Raw genomic sequence first — 25,713 nt, 5'->3', positions numbered from 1 at the left:
GTTTGTCGAATTCCTAATATTTCTTATGGGGCTGAGCATCCCGTAGATGCGTGGGGCTTACCAACTGCATGGGAAAGGAACCCACTTGATAGCCATGAGTGATGAGGAAAGCGTGCCTCTAGCTTTAATGTTCAGACAGAGTCCAGCAATTTTAATGAAAAAGAATAAAGAATGGGGGTGGAGGAGGCAGGGGCATCATTCGGCTTTGAAATGTAGAGAAGGCAGTAGAGGCTATTCCTATCACCAGGAAATTGTTCATTCTACTTAAAATTGTGGGAGCTTTTAAATTTTCTAACGACAAACAATATATTTTAACTAGATTGCTTTTACAAATACATGTTAACTAGATACAAAGGAAAACGAATACATTTTAGATTCTCAAACATACCCCAAGGGTTTATTCAAATAATATTTTTATATATGGGATTTCTATACTTCTTGAGAAAAATTAGAATATGAAGTATGAAACAAAATCAAAACATTCATTTTTATTATTTTTCATTGTTTTTATTTCTAATAGTCACAAATATTTTGTTTTACTTATTTCTGCATTATGAACATTTTTTGGCCAACTTTGTAGGATGTATTCATGTATATGAAAGAAGCCAACACATACTTTCCAACTCTGCTTTGTAGTTTTGCATTGAATGGCAAAAGGGTATTAGTGTACGACTTATTCCTACATGTATTTTAAATAAAAATGATTAACATTTTAAAAAACCCTACATAAACCCATCTTTGATTTTGAATGCTATCTAAAGAAAATGTGTTTTACACAATTGCTAGGCCAAACTGTTATTTCTTCATCTCATGTCTATGCTCTTATTAAAGATATTATTTACCGTGTTGTTGAATGTTCGGTTAGACATATACTTTGGGAAACAAAATATAATTATTTCAATAGTCTCCTTTCTAAAGAGCAATAGATATGAGATGTCAGTAAGGAGGAGCCATCAGATGGTGTGCTCCTACCAGGAAGCACAGATTCCAGTGGAGAATCAGTGTTAACACGTGTCGACATCCCAGGCCTGAAAACTATCTCAGTTTCATTCTGCACAGCTATTGTCTTCTGCCAAAAATGCATTACATAAATATATACAATACATGTTTTTGTATTATATATACACACCATGCATATATGTGTAGGTATAGATATAATAGCTATATATTTATTTGTTTACTTCCTTTTTCCTTTTTAAAAAGTTGTTTTTCCTTTTTTCCTCCTTAGGCCCTCATTTTGCTGAGTACTTGCACTGGGACGTCACAGAAGAATGTGAAGTTCGACTTGTTTGCAAGGTGAGAAACCTGGTTCTAACGGGGAAACAATAAGTCTCGTTCTGGTTACTATCAGAGGGGCCTTTCAGGGAGCAGCTGTGGCCAAATCTGTGACGCTGGTGATGAAACGTGTGGTGTCTGTGTAACTGCGGATGGGCAGAGTGGCTTTTGGGTCCTGTGGAGTTTTTGTTACTTGGACTTTAGTGCTTGTCTTTTCTTCTTCATGAAAAGATTAGAGTGTTATGGGATGCAACGGAAGGTTGGATTACAAAAATTTTACTTAAACCATTATTGAGTTTATGAGAAAGAGTGCCCTGCTGAAATACACTGGAGGTGCTGCTCATACGAGTTCATCAGGAAAGAAAAGGCATGCTTTGGAGACAAGATGCTTTTTTCAGTTTCATTTAACAATGTAGTAATGAAATGTTTTATTACTAAATATAAAAATCTATTTTTTAAGCAGCAAACCTTCAATTTAATAACCGCCTAGTATTTGACTGTCTCAGGATAGGGGGATGGGGGAAAAAGATCAATAATGCATTATTTTTACCCCCAAACTAGTTTCTTATTGTCTACTGGATAAGAGAGAAAAGTAAACAGATAGTTTCAATAAAGAGATGATTCCTGAGCTGTGTGTGCCAGGGGGACTAAGAATTATGCAGGCCAGTGAGTGGGAAAAGATGGTTCCAGGAAGATCCAGCAGCAGGGAGGCACAGAGAAGCAGGGAAGGACAGAGAAGCAGGGAGGGACAGAGAAGCAGGGAGGGACAGAGAAGCAGGGAGATCCAGCAGCAGGGAGGGACAGAGAAGCTGAACTGTGCACTTAAAAATAAAAAAAAAAAAATCCAAGGCTGATGGGCAAGTGGGGCATTCTCCTGCAGGACCCAGAGGCTGGCCATGGTCTGAGAGGGTGCAGAGCACCTGAGGGATGTGAGTGCAGTGACATGGGCTGCTTGTTGACAAGGAAGGCTGGAGGTGGCAGGGCTGGAGGACGATGCTTCAGCAGGCTGCTGAGAGAGGGCAACTCCAGCAGGGCAGTTTCATATCCACAGAAAGAAGGAGATTTAGGATAAACATCCAGCAGTTAAAACCAGCAGGAGTTGGCAAGTAGGTGGGTGTGGGTGAGAGGGAAGGACTGAGTGGGTGTGATATTACTTGAGATCAGCACTGTATGGGGAGGGCCAAGTTTTAGGGTTTTGAGAATACATTCAATTTCACAAAGATTTAGTTATATCCGTGGAATGGGCAATAAGGCATAACCAGCTCACAACGGGACATGTGAACCTGGCAGCAATGGGAAAGTCAACTGGAGCACGTGGATTCATGAGATATTGGGTGTGGATTCATGAGGTATCGGGAATGCTTGGCTGCGGACATGACGCAAGTGAGTCAAGCTGCCAAAGGACAGCCTTTAGAGACAGGAACATCACAAACAATTGGGGCATTCTGGAAAATTCAGATTGTCAGAGGAGAAGAGGAGAGCAGCTCTGGGATTATTGAGCAGAAACCATCAGAGAGTTCAGAGGGAAAGCAAATGACTTGGTGCCGCTGGCAGGGAGGGACTTCGGAGTGAAGTGCTGCATGGCCGGGTGAAGATGGGCAGCTGGAGGAAGTGCTGCATGGCTGAGTGAGGAGGGGTGGCTGGAGGCAGCACGGGCTGGGTGCTGTTGGCAAGGCGGGGTCTCTACGTGGTGGGCTGAGGAGATGAGAGACAAGGGAGGATGTGAGCAGGAGCCCGCTGCCCTCTGAGGTGCTCAGCGGGCTGTGAGGGAGAGAGAGGGGAGTCAGGGCAGCTTTGTCTTTCTCTCTTTCTGGATGGGGACACTCAATCCTATTTATAGGCAGAGGGGTCAGTAGAAGAGGAGTCATAGGTGAAGGAAAGGGAGGGCATGGGGACGCAGGAGGGGCAGTGCTGGCCTGGAGGGAGATGAGACCAGGAGGTCAGCACAGCCATGCAGGGGGCTGCTTGGCCCCCAGGGCAGCTCCCCGTGAAGGACAATGAGGGGGCGTGGGTGATGCCAAAAACCAGGGCAGAGCAAGCAGCAGATCCACCAGTGTAGCCAGTTGATTTCACGCTCTTTCCAGTGAAAGGCTGGAGGGTGTTGAAGATGAGAAAGGTGGCCCATGGTGGGGTGGGTGGCAGGAGTAGGCTGTGATTGCCACTGAAGGAGGCATGACAGGAGCTCCTTATTAAGAATGGAGATCACTGTTGAGTGAAGCAATGTGGAGACAGTTCGTAGTGGCCCAAATAGGGGTGTTGGGGTTGATGTTTCCAGATGTGGCTGGTGACCCTGGTGTGAGTCAGGGGATAGATTCATGATTGGGGTCTTGCTGGATGGATGTTGCAAGAAGGGAAGATGGAATAGGAACTTTGGGTTTTGCTTAACTGTAGTTAGTTGGTCAACCAGCTGTCTAAGTTGAGCAGGAAAGTGAGGCCAAGCAGGACAAATGGAGAGGAGGCAGGGCTAAGCCTTGGTGATCTCCGCTGGGCCACCTCGGTGGGGACACTGGGGTGCGAACTCGTTGATGCATGTAAGCGTTGGATGGGGACCTGCCATGAAGAGGTCTGCAGTGCACTCGGGAGTGGACCCGGGCACAGGGATTTGCAGGAGGGTGGGCACGGGGGTTTGGAACTAGGTGGGTGTTGAACACACCCTAGATAGGTGCAGGTTGCTCGTAGAAATTTGTGTGATGAAACGAACCTTTCTTACTATTTTGATCATCCTCAGTATTGGTAATTAATTTGCAATTTGATTTCCTGTATATATATGTGTGTGTGTGTGTATGTGTGTGTGTGTGTGATAACTAGAGCTAAGGCTTTAATATCAAACACACTCAAGGTTGTGGTAAATTTATTAAATACTTAGATTTTTGGTAGTGAATTTCTTGCGCTAGTATGTTTAAAAGGAAGATTCAGAAATGAAAACATTGATAAAAGAAGAGAAGAAGGTTACTTGCAAGGAAGCTGCAAGGGAGGTGGTCTTTAGAAGTCTTGCTCAACAAATGAAAAGCATAATGGATACTTAAAGGGAAGAAACCCACCAGGTGACTGATGATAGCCTGTGTACGTAGTCCGTTTATGCTGGAAAAGCAACTTTCTCCAATTATTTACCCTACGCAGAAAGGTACGTTTCCTCAAAATTGTAGACATCAGCACTGCAAAAATCAGTTCCTTAGGGAGTCAGCAACTCAAAGCCCAGAGCAAGTCAGAGTGACTCGGTTATGGCATCAGTTTATTCTTTGTTGTTGTTGTTGTTGTTCTGACCGTGCCATAAAACGTGTGTGTGCACTCCCAAGGCCAGTGGCGAGACCCCCGAGTTCTGCTTTCCATGGGCTCTGATATCATCTTAGTGGGACAGAACTGTCTATAAATATTTAAAAGTATTTTAGGTTCCCTGACTAAAGTAATTCATAAATCTTTAAACACAGATATTGGGAAAACTAATATTACTTGAGATTTGAGGTTTTTTTGGTGCAATTTAATACATTTGATTTACATACTTGTGTCCCTGTCAAGCCTGTGATTCTGTGCACCATTTTGTCTACATGGTTTTTCATTTAATAATGTGGTGCAGATGGTTATTTTAAAAATTATTTACATGAAAAAAGTACATGGAGAAAAATTTATACAGGGATACATTCACATTATAACTTCAGAGAAAATCATTTTTAAAAGTTTAAGACACAGAGAAACCACAATCATAAACATAAGAAAATCTGTTAAACATCTGTTACACAGCAGAAGTGGAGAATGAGCACTGACTCTTAGGAAGTGTGAGTCAGGAATGGGCCATATGTAGCCTAAGAAGTGATGTTATCATCTTTCCTAGACATTCATGTACAGTTTAGGTGCCCATATTTTAAAGAGTTTATGGTAGAGAGAAGTTGAGGGAGTGCGGAGAAGAAACAAATGAGTTGTTTTGGGGAATTACAACTGCCTCCCCCACTTATAGGACAAAGAGATTGATTACAGATTTTTTTTTTAGAAAACAGAAATTGAAGGTCATTGGAAAGGCATTTATTGGAAGGGACCAGCAATGTAAAATTGGAAAGGACCAGCAATGTAAAATTTCTTTGAAGAAGAGAGGAAGGGAAAACAGTATTGATTTAAGAGACAGTAAGCAATTAGACTGGCATTGAAAAGAGACACCAAAGAAAATCTTGAAATGTTAAAGGGGATCGTGTGCTAGAGTCGTGGAGCCTCAGCCTCAGTCCATTCTAAGATTTGTTATCAAGGAGTGGTTCTGACTTTAGAAGGAGACCCTACTTAGGAGCTCAGTGGGATACCTTCCATCTGTGTATTCCACAAACATTGACAGGACAACCTCTGTGTGCCAGGCAGGCAGCCATGCACCTGGGGACAAGTGTTACTGAAACAGACAAAACCCCTGCTTCACAGAGATTCAGTCCCAGTGCTATCAAGAACGATGCCATTTCCCATAGCACATGTGGAAATTCTGTGTTGTACTGTTACCCTAGCAGAGCTGATCACACTGTTGAATCATTTGCAATCTTTTGTCATCAACATCACTCTTCTTGAATCCACATGGATGTGAACGTAGAATTGTCAGACTCGTATAGTCCGATGGGATTCGTATATCCTGCCATGCTGAATATGAACTCTTCCTTGTCCCTCAGATGAATGCCAGAGCATGTGAATTGGAATGCTCACTTATCTTCGGAGTCCGCAAAGCTTAGTTTCTAGCCAGTGATTGAATTGTGAGGAATTTCAGTTAAGGGAAGGTCCTCACCTCTAGTGGGCATTTTTTGTGTTTTCATTTCCTTTGTGTCCCTGTACCTGAAATGTGATGCCGCTAAAAGAGCAGCAGCCAAGCAGCTTTATAGACCCTCAGAATATTCTATATTATTCAGAAATCCCTATATATATTGCTTAAGACTTGTCTTTGTTAATGACATTTCATATAGACCAAAGATCTTTATGCCCTCTAATTTCATGGACTAGAATGACGAGAATCATTTGTCCTTCTGTGAGCAACTGTGAGGACTTAATAACTTTAGAAGCTGGAATTTAGAAATGTGTTTGACGTTATTACGAGTGACAGCTTTTCCATAAGCCTTCATCTGAGACTGTCTATAGTAAAAATTAAGGTTTTTTGAGGGGGCTCTGTGATTTAAAATTCTAATAGACTTTCTTTTTCTCATGAGTCAGAATGATTTACATACTAAACTTAAGATTTCTATTTCATAGGTTGCAAACACCAAGAAAGAAACCGTTTTCAAATGGCTCAAGGATGACGTTCTATATGAAACGGAGACATCGCCTGACCTGGAGAGGGGAACCTGTCAGCTGCTCATCCCAAAGGTATCAGGCATTGAGTAATACAAGACGAAAGCAAAACAAAAACGGCACTTTCAAATAACTCGAAATTCTGCATTCCTCTAATTTGCATCCTGAATTTCAGTGGTTTGCAAAGAAAATGTATTAGAGTTTATTACACTTCCTATTGCTGTATTGATTTTACGTAAATATGGAATGTGTTTTATTTTTAGTTGTCAAAGAAGGACCATGGTGAATACAAGGCAACCTTGAAAGATGACAGAGGCCAAGATGCGTCCATCCTTGAAATAGCTGGCAAAGGTAAAAGAAAACCTTTGTTCTGCGAACAAGAAATTCCTTTCACCAACAGGATGCGATGTGTTCTGAAGGCAGGTCTATCTCTAGCCTCAGCTATAGCACACCTTGTTTCTTTAGCAGCAACACTGTACAAGAAAATATATTTGTTCTTTGGTTGCCTTCAGAGTTTTTTCAGTGTTTTAGAATAATGCACGATATTACTCTGGGTTTATATGAAATGTCATTTCGGTCCATCATCAGAAGCCAAGTAGCCCATTACTAATGCAGTTAAAATGATAGAAACACTGAGGCAGTGATTCAGTTAAATGTAGAGTTGGATTTATGTTAAGTAAAACGTTCTGGATCCTTGTTTAAAAGTGAATAAGTTAGAAGGATTTATTGCACACATAAGCCTTTTATGGATAAAGATTGCCATTTTAATGATTCATTTTTCAACTGAACATCACAATTTCCTGTATCCATTTAATTAAACATTGAAAATGCGGCTTTCTGTTAAAATTACATGTCGTAATGGTGCGTATCCCCTCTCATTTTCAGTGTACGACGATATGATTTTGGCAATGAGTAGAGTCTGTGGTAAGTAAATGCCTTTTAATTTTCAAGTCATTTGGGGTGCTGAAATCACTATTTCCTGAGATGAGCAGTGACTGCTGCAAAAGAGGGCACGATGGCGCTGCGGTGGGTGTTCTGTGTGAGGCCCTGGATTGAAGGGCAGGGTGGTGATCTGCTGCCCATGAGGCTTTTTCAAGGACTTCCCACAGTTTTGTCTGGAGTTTGAGTTTTACTTTAAGAAACTGTCTGGACTTCCTGATTAGCCACTTCTTCTATCCTGCCTTAGGTTAACTGACATGATTGCTTTGTACACAATTGCTGTGAGCGGCTTTGTACACGTGTTGAATAGCCGTAATGAATTTTTACACCTCTCACTTTGCGTCGTACACGTTAAACCATATGTTATCTTTACAAGTAAATGCCCAGAGGTGGGATTGCTGGATCACATGTCAGTTCAGCTTGTTTTTGGAGGAACCTCTACACTGTTTTTCATAATGGCTGTATTAATTTACATGCCACCAACCGTGCACAAGCGTAGCCTTCTCTCCTTGCCAGTATTTTATCTTTTGTCTTTTTGATAATAGCCATTCTAACAGGTGTGAGATGATATCTCACTGCAGTTTTAATTTGCATTTCCCTGATGATTAGATATGTTCAGTATTTTTCATGTATCTGTTGGCCATTTTTCTGTCTTCTTTTGAGAAATATCTATTCAGATCCTTTGCCCGTTTTTAATGGGTTATTTGTTTTCTTCCTGTGGAGTTCAGTTCCTTATGGATTTTAAGTATTAGTCCCTTAGCTAATGCACAGCTTGAATATATTTTTTCTCCCAATCCATGGGTTCTTTCTTCATTCTGTCAATTGTTTCCTTTGCTGTGCAGAAGCTTTTTTAGTTTTATGCAGTCACATTTATTTACTTTTGCTTTTGCTGCCTTTATTTTTGGCGTCCTATCCAAGCGATCACTGCCCAGATCAATGGGGTGAAGGGTCTCTTCCAAGCTTCCTTCCAGCGGTTTCGCAGTTTCAGGTCTTACGTTTAAGTCTTTTATCCAATTTGAGTTAATTTTCCCTTGTGGCGTAAGTTAAAGCACCAATTTCACTCTTCTGCATGTGGATATTCAGTGTTCCCAGCACCATTTATTAAAGAGACTGTCTTTTCTATTGTGTCTTCTTGGCATCTTTGTTGAAAACCAATTGACCATCAATGTTTAGTTTTATTTCTGGGCTCTTTATGCTGTTCCATTGGCTGATCTGTCTGTTCTCATGTCAGTGCCATGCTGTTTTGGTTTCTGTAACTATATATTTTGAAATCAAGGAGTGCGATGCCTCCAGCTTTGTTCTTTGTCCTCAAGATTGCTTAGACTTAGGCTTTCCTGATTGCATATAACTTTTAGGATTATTTTTTCTTTTTTTTGGGATGGAGTCCTTCCCTGTCGCCAGGCTGTAGTGCAGTGGGTCAATCTCAGCTCACTACAACCTCCATCTCCTAGGTTCAAGCAATTTTCCTATCTCAGCCTCCAGAGTAGCTGGGACTACAGGCACGCACCACCACGCCCAGCTAATTTTTTTGTATTTTTAGTAGAGACGGGGTTTCACCACACTGGCCAGGATGGTCTCCATTTCCTGACCATGTGATCCGCCTGCTGCAGACTCCCCAATTACATGCTTGAACCACTGTGCCTGGCCAAGGATTATTTTTCTATTTCTGTGAAAAACAACATTGAAATCTTGATAAGAATTGCATTAAATCTTTAGATTGTTTTGGGTAGTAAAAATGTGGCTTTACTCTTATACTCATGAAATTATTTTGTGTTAAAATATCTCATAATGTGCCCAAGGGTCACTCATGGATAACAGAACTGACCAGAAGGTCTTGAAGAGTGAGTGTGTATAAGGCAAATGCAAAAGGCAGAGTCCTCACTGTGTGCTCGTCACCTCGAGGCAGAGATGCAGCCGCTGAGGGGACATACACATTATGTTGGGAGTTGGACAGGGACAGAGGGGACAGGCCCAGAACTTCCCACGTCACTAGGGAACCTTTATTCTCATGGGAAACCGGACACCGTGGGCCGTAGTCTCTCCCTGACTTATCAGAATGAAAGAAGTGGAAGCCACGTTGTCAACACACTCACACCCACACACTCACACACACACACTTACATCCCCACACTCACACAGCAGTCTCACACACACGATTTCCCACTCACACTCATACACACACACACCAGTATACCCACACCCGACACACACACACTTATACATGCACTCACATGTGAACTCTCACACACTGACGCCCACACACTCATACACACACTCACATACTCATATGGGCACACACTTATGTGGACTCTCACACACCGATGCATACAGACTCATACACAGGAGCCCTGGGAGGCTGGAAGAGCACTGGAGGAAGCTGATAGAGGCTGGGGAAGCACTGGGAGAGGCTGATGGAGGCTGGGGAAGCACTGGGAAAGGCTGATGAAGGCTGGGGGAGCACTGGGGGAGGTTGGGGAAGCACTGGGAGAGGCTGATGGAGGCTGGGGGAGCACTGGGGGATGATGGAGAAGCACTGGGAGAGGCTGATGGAGACTGGGAGCCCTGGGGAAGGCTAATAGAGGCTGGGGAAGCACTGGAAGAGGCTGATAGAGGCTGGAGGAACACTGGGGGAGGATGGGGGAGCACTGGGAGAGGCTGATGGAGGTTGGGGGAGTTGCTTCTGGTCTGTGTGCTTTGCTCTCAGGCTGCTCCGACCCTCCCGTGTTCCGCCTGGTTAGGGTGGTGGTGGTCTCATGAGTCAGTGTCAGGGAATTTGAGCGGAAGGAATGGGGTCGGGTGGGGGACTACGGCTCTGCAGTCTGTTAACTTCACCCAGTTCCCAAGCTGTTTTTCAAGCTGTGATTCCTTGAAGGGTGAACTGCTGTCTCCTGGTAGAGGAAACAGAGTCCCACCTGACTGGGGAGGGAAGATGGTGGTCAGGGATCTCTGCTTCTTACAGATTTTCAATAACCCTCTTGTCTGCAGCCGGCCCAGATGCGGGGACCCTCCGAGTCCTGAGCTCACTCCATTCCCTGGCCGCTTCTTGGCTTTCTTAGCCCCGCACAGTTCCCTAGATCTCATGCCCCTCCCTCCACCTCCGGAAGCGATGGGGATGGGCTCAAAGTCTGCCATTTCCTCCCCTGTTGTCCCTCGGGTTCCTGGGTGCTTTCCTCCCTTGCAGTGGACTAGCGGGGTTTAGGGAGGTGTGGAGGTCCAGGCAGGCAGTACCTCGGCATGGCGCTGTGACGCAGCCGCAGGCAGTACTGGGGTGTGATGCTGTGATGCAGCCGCAGGCGGCAGTACTGGGGTGTGACGCGGTGGCGCAGCCACAGGCAGTACGTCGGCCTGACGCGGTGGCGCAGCCACAGGCAGTACCTCGGCATGACGCGGTGACGCAGCCGCAGGTACCGGGCTGTGACGCTGTGACGCAGCCGCAGGCAGGCAGTACGTCGGTGTGTACTATACGCTGTGACGCAGCCGCAGGCGGCAGTACTATGGTGTGACGCGGTGACGCAACCGCAGGCAGGCAGTACCCAAGCGAGACGCGGTGACGCAGCCGCAGGTGGGCAGTACCTCGGCATGACGCGGTGACGCAGCCGCAGGCGGCATACTATGGTGTGACGCGGTGACGCAGCCGCAGGCAGGCAGTACCCAGGCCAGACGCGGTGACGTGGCATACTATGGTGTGAGGTGGTGACGCAGCCGCAGGCAGGCAGTACCTCGACGTGACGTGGTGACGCAGCCGCAGGCAGGCAGTACTATGGCGTGATGTGGTGACGCAGCTGCAGGCAGGGAGTACCCTGGCGTGACGCGGTGACGCAGCTGCAGGCGGGCAGTACCCTGGCGTGACGCGGTGACGCAGCCGCAGAGAGCCTCACGCACGATCTCTTCATTCTTCCCCAACTCTGTCACGGAAGGGGTCTTTATTTATTTTTGGTTGATGTTCTTTCTTTCCTCGTGTGCCTTTAAGGATAAAAGGAAAACAAAGAGCTTCACCATCACAACCGTTTTTTATTTTGGTTTTATTTCTTTGCATAGTTGGACTCACAAATAGCGTTCATTTTTTGTTTTTTCCCCCACATGTTTTATAATAATTTTCTTTGTTTTATATAGATGTTACATTCACATTAACTTTTGAAAATAATTATTGTTTCATGAATCACAATATCATGGTTTAAGCTCTTTTCTATTGAGAAATTAATGAGTTTTCGTTACTTTAAATAATTGTACAATGCACATCTTTGGGCAAGAAAAGGCTCTTTCAATATTTAGGAGTATGTTCTTTGAGTGAACTAGAAGCACAATAACTACGTAGAAAACTAAGAATAATTTTAAGATTCATAATATAAATTTCAAGTTGCTTACTAAAATGAAAAAATACTATTTAAAATGGCTGTTTGCTACAATATCCTCCGCAACAGTTGGTGACCATCTTATTTTCCATTATCTGTGCTAATTATGTAAATCTAGTTTTCTAGGTAACTGTATGTGAATGTAAATTTCCAAAGGTTGAATATCTGATAACAATCTCTACCCAGTTCAGAGCTTCTGCGTTCATCAATGCTACTTCCTTATCTTCTCCTTTCTGACATCTGACCCATAGATCACCTACCTCTCTCGAATTAGTCTACATTTTTATTCCAAGCACACTTCATGTGTCTTCGTTTCTTGCATTTTCTTGTGGCCTCTGGGCTTTCTTCTGCTTTCCTTCCTCTGACCCAAGCTTCATTGGTCTTGAAGAACCAACCGAGGTGCTCCCGTCTCCTTGACTGCCACCTGAAAGAGTCCTGCTAAATCCTTTTGCGGATTTTCTACAATACTTCAGCGTGGGGTCAACTGACATAGCATTTGCCATGCGCTGTTGTTACTTTGCCTCCTTTTCTTAAGCAAAGCTGCTGAGGGGCAGATGCTGAATCTTTTTAGACAATTCTATGTCTTTCACAGTATTCTGCAAAGAGCTTTTCAGAAAATTCTAGCATGATAAGAGCTTGTTTAATGAATGGATACAGCATGGGAATAAAGTATAAGAATTTGTGCCTGGCCAACTTTATGAGAGACACACGTGTGAACAGGATTGCAGGTGGGGACAGGAGGGCTTGCCGCAGCGACGCCTTCTGTGATCGCACAGCAAGCACTCCTTTTCCTAGATCTGAGGATGTTTTATTTTCTGCAGGGAAATCTGCTTCTCCACTGAAGATACTCTGCACCCCAGAAGGAATACGACTTCAGTGTTTCATGAAGTATTTTACAGAAGAAATGAAAGTGAACTGGCAACACAGGTAAGTGTGACAGCAGCCGATGGAAGCCATGCCGGACACGGGGCTGTCCAGGGCGCACAGCTGGGACCAGGCGTTCCCTGGGGAACATCAAGGCACTGCCATTTCCTCTCAAAATTTTATAATTTTGAGCAGTGATGACAACTTTTAGCTCAGGGAAGGGGTCCCTCATGGCAGTGGGGAGGACGTGGAAGAAGGAGGCAGAGGCGAAATTCCTGACAGTGCTACAGACAAATTTCTCCAATGTCTCAGTCACCAAAGGTGGCTTTGCTAGTAACACACATTTTCTCTGGAAGCGAACAGAGAGCTGAGGCAGAACTAATAAATAATGTGTAGAAACCAGACTCCAAATTTCCAGTCTGTTGGATTCCCACTAGATTTGATTAAAAGTAAAAGGACCAAAACAAGCCCAATCATTAAAATTAAAAAAGGAAGAAAACAAGACTAAGTCTGAAGACACAGCAAGGTTTTCTGTATTTCATGCTTCTCTGGGTTGGTACGGGTCACTGAGAAAACTACCAGAGACTTCTCATGCAATCCATAGCACTGGGCAGGTCCCTGCTGCCCTGCCCCGGGGATCTGGTTCCTTCCCAGCCAAAGCACAAGCCAACATCTGAAACAACCAGGTAATCCGCTGGCTGAATTGAGGAGTCCCCGAAAACAGGACTCGCATCAGGGTCACCAACCCCTTAGACATCCCTGCAGATAAAAGTGGACTTCAGGTGGGTGGGAAGTACAGACAGAGCAGGGATGGTGGCTTTTCATCGATCTCTTCGCTTTCCAAAGGATGACGTGTTCAGGCCAATTATTTGATGGTGCCAAGGCACCCAAATGTTAACAGCCCTAATATCACTGGTTTGCTTAGGTGACTGTATTTGCAAGTAAACTCAAGTGTTGAAAGCGTATATGTTCTTAGCTTTTTTTCCTATTTCAATTTTGACATACTATGCTTTCATCTTGTAATGGAGTCAGTACATCCGTGCTTGGAATCTCGCACGTCTTTTAAGTTTACTAGTCTGGTATTCAAACTCAAATGAAGTCACTATAGATCCCATGTTAAGGGATTTGTTAGGAAAGTGTATTAAAGGCAGGGTCTTTTTTTAAAGGACTGTGATAACAGGAGCTTACAGGACTGGAACTCTGGTGTGTTTTTGTGATATAGTTGTTTATCAGGATTTATTTTGTAGGACAATGAGTAAATCTATGTTTCTAGCTGAATCAAACCTTCCCCTAGAAAAGGAGAATTAATCATCAGCATCTTTGAGCTTCGTTGTTATTTACAGCATATTGTCTTGCTGTAAGTTGTACACAGTTGTAATGTGTGTCCTGCCATCCGTCGTGAACATGTTCATCTTCTGGGAGAGGCCACCCACCTCTTCAGCCTTGTGGGGTTTGTAGTACAGGCCATGCACTGTGCTGGGTCTGGGAGGTACGGAGATTAAACACACGTCTACACACAGGATTAAACACACGCCCTGTGTATGTGTGTGAACACACAGGAAATGAGTGTGTAGATATAGGTCATGTTAGTGTTAACAAGCAGGTACTTTGTGTTACACATTCAACGCTTGTTATTTTATCTACTCCTCACAAATGCCCTGTGAGTTAGGTATTTATGCCCACATTTTATAGATGTGGAAACTGGGGTTCAGGGAGAGAAACATGTCATTTTGTCAGTCACAGCCCTACTAAGTGAAAGAGCAGGGATTAGAATGCTGGCTGGTCTGGTTCTAATCAGTGCTCTCCCGAGAAGCTCCAAGCCCATTGGAGGAGATGGGTCCTGGACAGGCAGGCAGATGGGGGCACAGCTCATGCATCTGACTCTTCAGTGACCCTGGATCAGTAGAAAGCATCCCTAGATACAAAAAGGGAAGGAGGTGTTATTGTAAATTCCACAGACTTGTAAAAGTAACATTATTTCTCTTTTCTCTTCCCCAAACAAATTCATTATACAACAAAACAGGCATTTCTTTAGCACCTTTGTAACTAAACTGTAACTTTAAGACCTTAACTTCTTACTATTTGACTATTAAACAACGTGAAACTATATTAGGTAGCCATTATGTATGATTGTAATTCACTGCTTGATGACTAAATGCGTTCTTACTAGATAGCAACTGGAAAAAAAGAATAATACGAAAATTTGTTGGAAAATTTGTTGAAATATACTTTAGCCATTTGAGGCTAAATAATTCACTTCACAAAACCTATGAAGCCAGGGAATGGAGCTGCCAAAGACTGGTGCTGTGGGTCCTGGAATATTTTGTGTTAATGGGTGACATGGAATCAATAGAGTGCAATGAGAATTTTGTGAAATGCAGACATAAGCAAAGACAATTGTTCTTTAGTTAAAAATGCTGAGTAATACATCAGAGGCTATAGAAGATGTCACCTTAAGGGAAGGTTAGAAACTTAATCAACATGAGTTAGAAGCAGGCAAAGAGGAATTCAGCAAAAATGTTCTTCAGAAAAGAGATTTTGTCCTCCTACTCAAAAGTGAGATTAATATATCATCTAGACATGGCTAGATCTCAAATTCTTAACATATTGACCACTGAAGTCTTGAAAGTTTCTCAGAAACTAAAGAAATTTCAGTCTCTCTCTCTCTCTCTCTCTCTCTCTCTCTCTCTCTGTTTTTGAGACAGAGTCTTGCTCTGTCACCCAGGCTGGAGTGCAGTGGTGCCGTTCTAGCTCATGGTAGCCTTGATTTCCTGGGATCAAGTGATTCTCCTGCGTCAGCCTCCTGAGTAGCTGGGATCACAAGTGCGCACCACCATGCCTGGCTAAGTTTTAGATTTTTTGTAGAGACAGGGTCTTGCTATGTTTTCTAGGCTGGTCTTTAACTCCTGGGCTCAAGTGATCCTCCTGCCTTGGCTTCTTAAAACCCTGGAATTACAGGCATGAGCCACCTCACATGCCCCACAGTGTCTTTATGGCATAAAAATAAGAGCATGCTTCAAACTCCAAATGTGTATTTTAATTCAATTCAGGAGATTCCACACACAGAGCCTGGCTTTGTAAATGCTCTCCTAAAATCTCAACTAAATTGAACTAACTGGGAGGAGAGAGGCCTGCCTGACACCCCAGGCGCCTTCCCTGGCACATTTTCGTCCTTATGTCCACAGGGTGGGAGGGGCCGTGGCTGGCTGTGTCTCCAGTGGGAAGGGCTGGGCTGTGATGGGGCCTTCCCTGTGGCCTGGGTGTGGCATCAGCCGATGTGTGGGCTGCCTTGCGGTCCTGGGAAGGGCTGGGGCAGTGATGGGGCCTTCGCTCTGGCCTGGGGGTGGCTTCAGCCAACCTGTGGGCTGCCTTGCCGTCCTGGCCTGTGACAGCTGCAGGGGTGGGAGTTCCAGGTGTGTCCAGTCCCCTCTCAGAAAGCGCAGGGCATCTCCCGTTCTCTGCATGTGTTCTGATGTTCACTATTTAGACAGCAGTAGCAAAAGGCTGCTGGGTATGTTAAGGTCCCTGCAGGCTGTCCCGTCTTGTGGGGCTCTTCCCGAAGGAGGTCTGCATTCCTCAATACTGTCTTCTCCAGCCTAGAAGCAAATATTTCCTAGCTTTTGGGAATTTTCCCGTTTTATCTACATTTCCCTTCAAAAGGGGAGCGGGATCTGGGTGGAGTTCGCTTGAATGTCAGACCGCACTGAGAAGAGCTAAAGTCTGCCTTTCCAGCTCCGACACCACAGTGCTGTTGGCTATCATCAATAACAACCTTCAGTGGACTCGACGGAAGCACTGCCTCTGAGGCTGCAGCTCTCTTCTTGTGCTTCCATCTACCTGCCTCTGTCAGTCGTTATTATTATTATTTTTTAGTTTTTATTTTTTTGATTCAGAGTCTTGCTCTGTCACCCAGGTTGGAGTACAGTGGCGTGATCTCGGCTCACTGCAACCTCCGCCTCCTGGGTTCAAGTGATTCTCCCGCCTCAGCCTCCTGAGTAGCTGGGATTACAGGCATGTGCCACCACACCTGGCTAATTTTTGTATTTTTAGTAGAGATGGGGTTTCACCATGTTGGCCAGGCCGGTCTGAAACTCCTGACCTCAGGTGATCCACCCACTTCGGCTTCCCAAAGTGCTGGGATTACAGGCATGAGCGACCACGCCTGGTCTCTCAGCCATTATTGATCTCAGACTTAGTTTTTAGATTTTTGCACTTGTGTTAGTTCCAACCATTTATTTTACTATATATAATATTCAGTTACAAATATATAATATTTCCAAATCATTCACTGTGAAATAATTTTAGACTCATAAAAAAGTTGGGAAGAAAGTATGGCATTCCCTTATATCCTCCATCCTCTTCCCCTCCGGTTAACATCTTGTCTAGCCACCTTACAACCATCAAAACCAGGAGCTGAATGATGAAAATGCTATTAACTCCGCTTCAGACCAGTTCAGATTGCACCTGTTTTTCCAGGAATGCCCTTTTCCGTGTTCTTGTGTTGAATCTCAGGTCCCATGTTGCAATCAGGTGTCCTGGCTCCTCGTTTCCCCCTATCTAGGACAGTTCCTCAGGCTCTCCTCGTCTCTCTTGGCCTGGGTGCCTTGAAGCCTTCTGTCTGTCACTTTGAAGCATGCCCCTCCATCTGGGTTTATCTGGTGTTTCCCATGTTTGGGTTGGTGACTCAGTTTTAGCTGGAATACAACAAAAGCCATGCTGATATCTGATCACTGGGTTAAGGCAATGTCTGCCCTGTCTCTTCTTGGGAACGTTATTATTTTTCCCTTGGTAATTAGTAAATACTTTAGGACTTGGCAAGTCTCTTGTCCCGCCGCAGACCTGTGTGCTGAGATTTGAGGTTCAGCAGTGAATCTGGCCTGCAGCACTGATTTCTGAGGGGCTGAGTAGAGGGTAATCTTCTAGTTCCCTCTTCCTCCTATGTTTGTTCTGCTGGGAGGCGCTGGCCTCTCCTCTGTGTACCTCCTCATTCAGCTGCTCGGCTGCATCCGTTTGGACTCAGGGATGCTGATTTTATTTTGCGAGCTGTTACTTTGCTCATATTGTTCCAGCTCTGGCCTTTGGGAGCTCCTTCCGGTTGTCACCTGCTTGCTCCAGCGTGCGTGCCTGCATCTTCTTAGCAGCAATGTCTTATTTTCTGAGTCCGTAAAACATTCCCAACTCATCTTGTATTTTCTGCCCCAGTTCTACAATCCCAGAAGCCCTGGCTCCTGGACCAAGGGTGGCATCAGTGACTGTCAGTGTCTCAGGGAGCCGCAGGTCTTACACGCTCTGGAGACAGGACTGGGTGACATGTGGGTGCACACAGAGGCACACACTTGTACATCCGTGTCCACTTCTGCATCTCACCATCTGTGTACTAGAATCTGATAGGATCCCAGTCCAGTCCAACTCCACAGGCTTCATTCAAGCCTTGCCCCTTTCCTGAGCTGTAACTCGGTTCCCCAGCGAGAAGCCTGGCTCTCATCTATTGTTTTTTTTTTTTTTTTCCTAATCCTAGTATTTACATCAAGCAGTTTAGAATTAGTAACTCATATCTCTGTGAGAAAGAAATGTGCAAACTAGAGTTCAGTGTTTCCTGCAATTAATTCCTTTCATCTTTAGCCATACAGTATCAAATCAAAATATTGCTTTCCAAAGCTACTGTATTTCTTTGTGTTCTGGGTGATAAGCAATTCATTTGCGACATCGTTATGTTCGTTTGTTACTGTTCGTATTTTCTTTTGGGTTCCCCTTGCTTTCACGCTGATGTTCCTCATTTATTTTGGGAAATGTGAAAGGCAGTGTGGTTGCAAGAGTCTGAGCTACAGAACTTGAGGCCAGACCTTCCCTCCTCCTCCCTGCTCACCTGCCCCCATGCCCCTTACCTGTCTCCTTCCCACCTACCCTGTCACAGGCGACTGAACTGCTGGTTACTTTTGCACGAAGGAGCAGAAACGTGTGCTTTCTTCTATCCTCCACTGTCTTGTATTAATACAAACTATTTTCACTTTAGTTTGGAATGAAGGAGTTTGGTCATGTTTTGCAATCAAGTAATACGAAGGAGAGGTTTTGTCATATTGGGCTCATTTATGTCTCAAACAACAATAATAATAATTTAAAAATCCCTGTATGTCCAAGTCATTGTCTAGGTAAGACAACAGTTATAATTAATTCAGCAACCAGATAGTCAAAGAAATGAACAGCTATTTTTGAGCACTAGGACGTGTTCGGCCCTCTTTTAAGTTGCTCGTTCAGGGGAAGCCAAATGAGAGGGTGTGGGGTCTAGGGTGAGACCCTGAAGCTGGGAGTAGGAAGCTGGAAACCAGCATTTGCCCTCAAGGTGAGCAGCCAGGGTTGCAGACATCAGGGACAGCAGGAGCCTCTGCTAATGGCTCTCCATGTTCTGTGAGTGACTTTGTCTGAGTCATATTGAGGGAACAGACTTAGAACCCAGTCCAAGAGAAGTGTGTGTGATGCAAGAGAAGCCAGGGTCAGAACACCAACATGGGCAGCTTGAGGCTGGGGTTGGGGTTTAAGGCAGGCTCCTGATCCCAGGCTCACGGCTACCTTTCTGCAGCTGCAGCTCAGGGAAGGGTAGTGTCCCAGCTGCAGGCTATGGGGTCCTGGCTCAGGGCATCTCGCATGCGTGCATGTTTACCCAGATCCCAGGGTGGCAGCAGAGGCTGCAGCTGTGACGAAGGAGGTGGGGCCAGAAGCATGTGGGTTCCAAGAAGGGCACCAAGTGGGCCAATGTGTGATCTGGTGTTCAGTGGACACCATTCCTTCATTACAGTGGTTTTTACCCTTTGTCACTGGCTGAGATTTGAGTTCAAGTGTTCTTTCCCCAAATTGTGTGGCTGTTGTAAAGAATCCCTCATTGAAGTAGAGGGTCACTTTTTAAACGTGAAACTTGAATGATAAGTTTCCAAAGGCCTAGGGCCGTCAACGTGAGGCCAGTGAAGCAATTGCTTGCAGTGGGGCCCTTGTCTTCACTGCTGCCCAGCCAGTGTGTCCAGTTACACCAAAGCCAGGAGGCCGGTTGGACACATTTACGGCCATTTTATGAATGCTCGTGTGAAGGCGTACCTTTTTCCCTTGTCACCTATATAAAAATAAAATTATCTTTCTTTTGTCTATAAGCAAGTTACTAATTGTGTGAGTAGAACGGATCACCATCGGAATGGGACATAGTCCAGCAGAACATAAACGCCGCAAAGGCTAAAATGTCACCACTTCATGAAGCATTTGCAAGGTGACTTAGCGGCCCAGTGAATTTCACCTGTTGGACAAAGCTGTGTACGACGTGGCTGATACGGTGGAAACTTCACTAGCTTTTCTTCATGGCTCCGAGTCTAAACAGTGAGATTTCGGGGCTGTTTGCAGTTTTACCCCATGGAAGAAGTTCTAGTCTCTCTTTCTTTCTCACACACACACAAACACACATACACACACACAGAGCAGAGGTTTGAACATCTTCGTCTATACATCTAGGATGCAACAGGTTTGGCACATAATTTAGCTCTTTGAAGAAGACATATTTGAGTTAATGGAGATCAAGAAAACGCTGTCTTCTCCCTAACACTCACGTGGCATGTGGGAGGATGAGCTCACACAGGGGGATGAGCTCACACAGGGGGATGAGCTCACACAGGGCGGCAGCGATTATTGCGTCCTCTCGGTGAGACTGACCAGCGTCAGCACAAACACAGCGTTTGGTGCAGGATTCAAGACACCAGGCATGACAAAAATCGTCCCCTTATCCACAAGCAGGGAGCTCATCACAAGTCCCCAAGCAGCGTCCAGGCTTTGCAGGGCAGGGAAGCAGGGTGGGGCCGGGCAGGACCGAGGGCCTTATTGATGTGTGGAGTCCCAGGCTGGAATCCTGCTCCATGGGTCTTTGTGTGTGCAGGAAGCACATATAGCCAAGTTGGCAGTGCCTGGTTGTGTGTGTGTGTGCGCGCATTTGTTAGAACTTTGACCCTCATCAGTTCCAACAAGAGAGGGTGACAAGATGACTAAGGCCCATCAGTGTTGGCAAAACAAGTTTTTCTGACTCTCACCAGAAGAGTTCCACACCCTTGTTGAACCCTGTTTCCTTGGATGGGGTACATTTAGTCAATAAACGATTACAGCGGGCTCAGTTCCCCACTGATCTGTAACTTCCAATCCGCTGATTGGTCTGTGAAGTGTTCAACTGTAAGTGCATACGGGCGGGGGGTGGGGGGATGAAGAAGTCTTTCTTCATCAAGCTGTGAGGTCCCTACAGTGTGTCAGTGTCTCTTTACCTTCAGGTCTCTGCACAGATGGGCTTTCTTGCTGCTGCTCGCACGCCAGGGTTTGGGATTGACTGGCTAATCCGCTGCTTGGTGTATGTTCTGTGCAAGGTTTTTCTTTTCTGCAGAGCTGAGAATCACCGTGTAAAGTCTGATTTCCCTTTTGTACACAGGGATGAGTAGGTCTGAGTGCTGGAATGGCCCATCAATCACTTTAGTACTGGCGACCTGCTGTGAGCTCACAGGACGGCCGGTGTGGCCACTGATGCTCACCTGCCCTTGGCCACACCACGGATGGAGAACCTGGCGAGTCTGTGTCGCCTGGAATGTGAGCGCCAGCCTGCAGCTTGCAAACATGGCACTGTCGGCCTGGCCCTCTCTGGCTTCTGAGTGCTGGGGTCCTGGGGTCCTGGCCTTATCGCTTCTCCTTCCCTCTCCTGCTCCCCACGCAGCCCGTGCTGACTGTGGACTGAGAGCAGCTGGGCAGAGCGTGGGGCTCTGTTGCAGGGTCAGCCTTTGTGAGGCTCCCGGGTCAGCAACGTACAGAATTCCAGATGTGGGACTGAGATTCCTGAAGGATTGGCCGGTCCGATTCTCCTGCCGCTTTCCGGGGAGGGGCAGCTCACGGGAAAAGGGAGATAATTAACATACTGTGAAGGGCTAAAGGGGTCCCTTTTACATTATGTGCGTTCTAACACCGTTTTTAAAAGTTTAGGTAGAAATCAAGTGCTCCCACTGCCCTGCCTTCTAAGGCAGCACGAGCTTGTCCCTCATCGGCAACAGGGGAGGCCGACCTGATGACTGTAGACAAATGTGTATCAATTATGTTCCAGAGTTGCTTCAATAGATGTTGATCATATCTTCTTGGATTCCTAAAACAACCCCACATGGGCAGTGTGAGATCCTCCCTTCTCTGTCCAGGATCCGAGACGCTGAGTCTCAGGCCGAAGCCAGTCCCACACGACCATCCCTGGGAGCAGCCGTTCCGTCCTCTCAGGCTTAGTGTGCGCCAGGATCCTGCTGTGCCCTCATGGAGCTCCCACTTGCTATCTGGACAGACTCGATTCTGACACACACTGCCAGCACCACCACCAGAGACCAGGGCACAGAGCCAAGCATTTATTTTTACATATATACTTTTTGAGACAGGGTCTCACTCTGTCGGCCAGGCTGGAGTGTGATGGTGTAATCACAGCTCGCTGCAGCCTTGACTTTCTCGGGCTCAGGCAGTCCTCCTGCCTCCGTCTCCTGAGTAGCTGAGACTACAGGTGCTTGCCACTACGCCCGGCTAATTTTTGTGTTTTTGTAGAGACAGTCTTGCTTTGTTGTCCAGGGTGGTCTCAAACTCCTGGGCTCATGTGATCCTCCTACCTCGGCCTCCCAAAGTGCTGGGGCTACAGGCATGAGCCACTGCACCTGGCCCAAGCTGTGCATTTATTATAGGCTTAAGATATATTTGTTGAAGGGAAGAATAACAGAGAAAAAGGCCATGATGGTGAGGAGGGCTGGAGAATTCTTTTTCCTGATGGAACTCAAGGCATTCTGGGTTGCCAGCAAGGGTAATGAAAGATGCCACAAGCACCACAGCTGGCTCTCTGTGCAGCTAACACAGCCCGTTTCCCTGAGCTCCAGCTGTTCTGGAGCTGGTGCCTGAGAGAAACGGGTCCACATTCCAGCTCTTGTGTGGCCCTGGAGTCAGTCCTGTTTTCATGCGCCCGTGACTACGACTTCCACAAATCTCTCAGGCTCCCTCTAAACTGAAGTAATGTTGGGAAATAACTTATACACATTTGTCTGCAGTAAACAGGTTGGCCTTATACGTTGCAGATATGGGAATCTTAGAAGGCAGGAATGGTATGAGCACCTTGTTTTTATCTAAACTTTAAAAAATTGTGGCATAATACACATACTGTAAAAGTGAGCATTTTAACCATCTTTAAGGGTACTGTTCAGTGGTGTTAAGTACATTCACATCATTGTGTAGCCACCACCACCACCCAGGACCTTTTCATCCTCCCAAACCGAAACTCTGTTCCCATTAAACCCTCACTCTCCATTCCTCTCCCCCAGCCCCTGGTACCCACAGTTCTACTTCCTGGTCTCTGTGAATCTGACTACCTAAGCCCTTCATAGGAGTACATGTTTGTCTCTTTGTGACAAGCTTATTTTATTCAGCAAAATGTCCTTAGGGTTCATCCACATTGCAGCAGGCGTTGGGATTTCCCTCATGTATTTATGGGCCACAATCTGTTGATCCACTCATCACCAATGGACGCTTGGGCTGCTTCCCCACCAGGGCTGTCGTGAACGATGCTACTAAGGATGTGGTGTGACAATCTCTCTCCAAGACCCTGCATTCCATTCTTCAGGGCATCTACGGAGAAGTGCAATTAATGGATCATATAATAGTTCTAGATTTAATTTTTTGAGGAACTGCCATACTGTATAGAATAATGTTAAGTCCATTATGTTGTGACAAGTATATATTAAATAATAATATACCTTTGAAAATTAAGATACATTTAATGTTAGAAGGTTTTCAGATCTGATTTACTGATGTGGTCAATACATTCGTAACAGCCAGAATAATCTGTTGTGATATTGGCATCAGCAAGTTAGAGAAGGCTGTCACAGCAGCAGGACATTGCCCCGTAGACATTGTGCATGTGACATGGAGACCCTAACTTGGATACGTTCCTGTTGCTATTTTAAAGAGATGCTAAGATCTCATCCAGTGAGCATATGAGAATCGGGGGGAGTGAAGAGATGGCCTGGCTGCAGATATGTGAGCCGACGGAGAAGGATAAAGGAAAATACACTTTTGAGATTTTTGATGGCAAAGATAACCATCAACGCTCCCTCGACCTGTCTGGACAAGGTAAGAGAATTCTTCTTTAGCATTTAATAATCTCTATTTAGAAATCCATTTAGATGCTGAAGGGAGGGAATACGATATGAATACAGGAGACAATATGAATTTACGATTTTCATTTAGAGAAAGTGAAAAAATCACTTTATTCATTCTTTCAGTATATCAGTTTTCATGAACCAGATTCACTGGTAGAATATTTGAGTGAATAAATAAAATCTGAACACTGAAATGGTTACTAACATAAGAACTATTTCCTTACAGCTTTTGATGAAGCGTTTGCAGAATTCCAGCAACTCAAGTAAGATTTGTGTATTTGGTTACTATGAGATCATCCTGGGGGCAGTTGAGTCCCAGTCAATTTGGCTGCATGTGGGAATCTGTATGGAAGCCTGGGTGACCCAAAGAAAGAGCCATTCCTGGGACAGAAGTGGCAATTTAAGCAATGCAGTATGTGGAGGGGTGGGCATTCTCCTAAACCAGAAATGCGTTTATCAACGGACTGTCCAGGGTCATCGGAACCCCGGATGAATTTCGAAAATCATTATTGTAAGAGTTGAAGAAAGAGGAAAGAAACACGCAAAGCAGCTTAACAGTCAAAGACAGGTTTATTTTGGAGAATAGACCTGAGTGGTGCTTCTGGCAGATTTCGGTCAGAAGCACTTTCTCTTACAGACTAAGGGTATTTAAAGGTTCTGGTTCAGGCTAGGAATGTTTCTGTGTGAAGGAGAGTTTTTTTGTGGGGTTGGAATGCCTCTGGTTGGAGGGGAGGTTATCTAAGGGTTGGAATGTTTTTGATTGGAGGGTAGGTTATCCCAAGGTTGGTATGTTTTTTGTTGGAGGTGTCATTTGTGGTTTATGGTCATGCTGACATTAGCCTTTAAGCTGATGTTTTTGAGCTGGACTTAGGTGGTTTCTAATCAAGGAAAACTTAAAATGGCGATGCTAGTCCAAGATGGTGATGCTGCTGCTGTCAATTATCGTCAGTCTGCACATTACACAGAGCAACTTTTTAAGGAAAATTCAGGGTTTTCAGATGCACGATCGAGTTTTCGCACATCCAAAGCTGACCACAGTCCTTGGCCTGTGCTAGCTTATTTAATAAACATTTGTTGATTGGGTACAGGGATGAGCAAGATAGATCAGAAACTGACAAGTTCCAAAAATATCTCAAGTCTCTGGTGAATTTGTGGAAAAAAAAAAAAATCTCTTCAACCTGTGAACTGGAATGCTAAACTTTTCTGTGGGTTTTAGCATCTGGATAATAGGGCATTTTCCACCTCAAAATGGGCAGTGGGAACCATCAGGAAAAAGCAATGATATCCATGCTGGGATCCTGTGATCTGAACGTGTTCCTCTAAGAGAATGCAGACGTATTTCCCTCTTTCTTTTGCTCTCATCGCTAGTGAGTCTCTCAGCTGTACATTTTGTTGGAAGTACTTTCTCATACTCTCTTTTCGTTCTCTCCTCTCTGTCCCCTTTAACTTTTAGAGCTGCTGCTTTTGCAGAGAAGAGTAAGTACCTGTTAGATTGTAACCAGGATGGTAAATTGTTTTGGGTGGGGCAAAAAGGTCTATATTTTAGAGTACCAACTTTGTGTATTAAATAATAACCAGCAACCCCCCACCCTGATGTAACAATGCTAGCAACACTGCACCCTGTCCTGGAGCCCCACATCCTGCACTACTGGTCCCTGCACTGCTTTTGGCCTTAGCCCCGTCACCCCTCGGGCCCCCACTTTCACTCCTGTCCTCCGTCTTCCCTTGCAGAATCTGCAGCCCAGACACCCAGGGCCCTTTCACTTTTCTTTCCCTTCCCTTCCATTCCCTTCTCTCCCCTCCCCTCCCTCCCCCTTCCCTCCCCTCCCCTCCTCTCCCTTCCCCTTCCCTTCGCC

At 45.2% G+C, this 25,713-nt stretch overlaps 1 protein-coding gene across 1 annotated transcript in view; it reads left to right on the top strand.

Annotated features, from left to right (window-relative positions):
• Window positions 1-25,713, top strand: part of MYOM2 (myomesin 2) — a 100,670-nt gene that overhangs the window by 71,797 nt on the left and 3,160 nt on the right. The window contains exons 28-35 of the mRNA XM_025393958.1: window positions 1,229-1,296; window positions 6,484-6,597; window positions 6,786-6,873; window positions 7,408-7,446; window positions 12,635-12,740; window positions 23,665-23,828; window positions 24,084-24,120; window positions 25,311-25,333. Of these exons, the coding sequence (XP_025249743.1) occupies window positions 1,229-1,296; window positions 6,484-6,597; window positions 6,786-6,873; window positions 7,408-7,446; window positions 12,635-12,740; window positions 23,665-23,828; window positions 24,084-24,120; window positions 25,311-25,333 (639 nt within the window). The remainder of the gene's footprint in view (window positions 1-1,228; window positions 1,297-6,483; window positions 6,598-6,785; window positions 6,874-7,407; window positions 7,447-12,634; window positions 12,741-23,664; window positions 23,829-24,083; window positions 24,121-25,310; window positions 25,334-25,713) is intronic.

Source organism: Theropithecus gelada, chromosome 8 (assembly GCF_003255815.1).
Source record: "Theropithecus gelada isolate Dixy chromosome 8, Tgel_1.0, whole genome shotgun sequence".
Classification (NCBI taxonomy): domain Eukaryota; kingdom Metazoa; phylum Chordata; class Mammalia; order Primates; family Cercopithecidae; genus Theropithecus; species Theropithecus gelada.
This window is presented reverse-complemented; position numbering and strand designations above follow the sequence as displayed.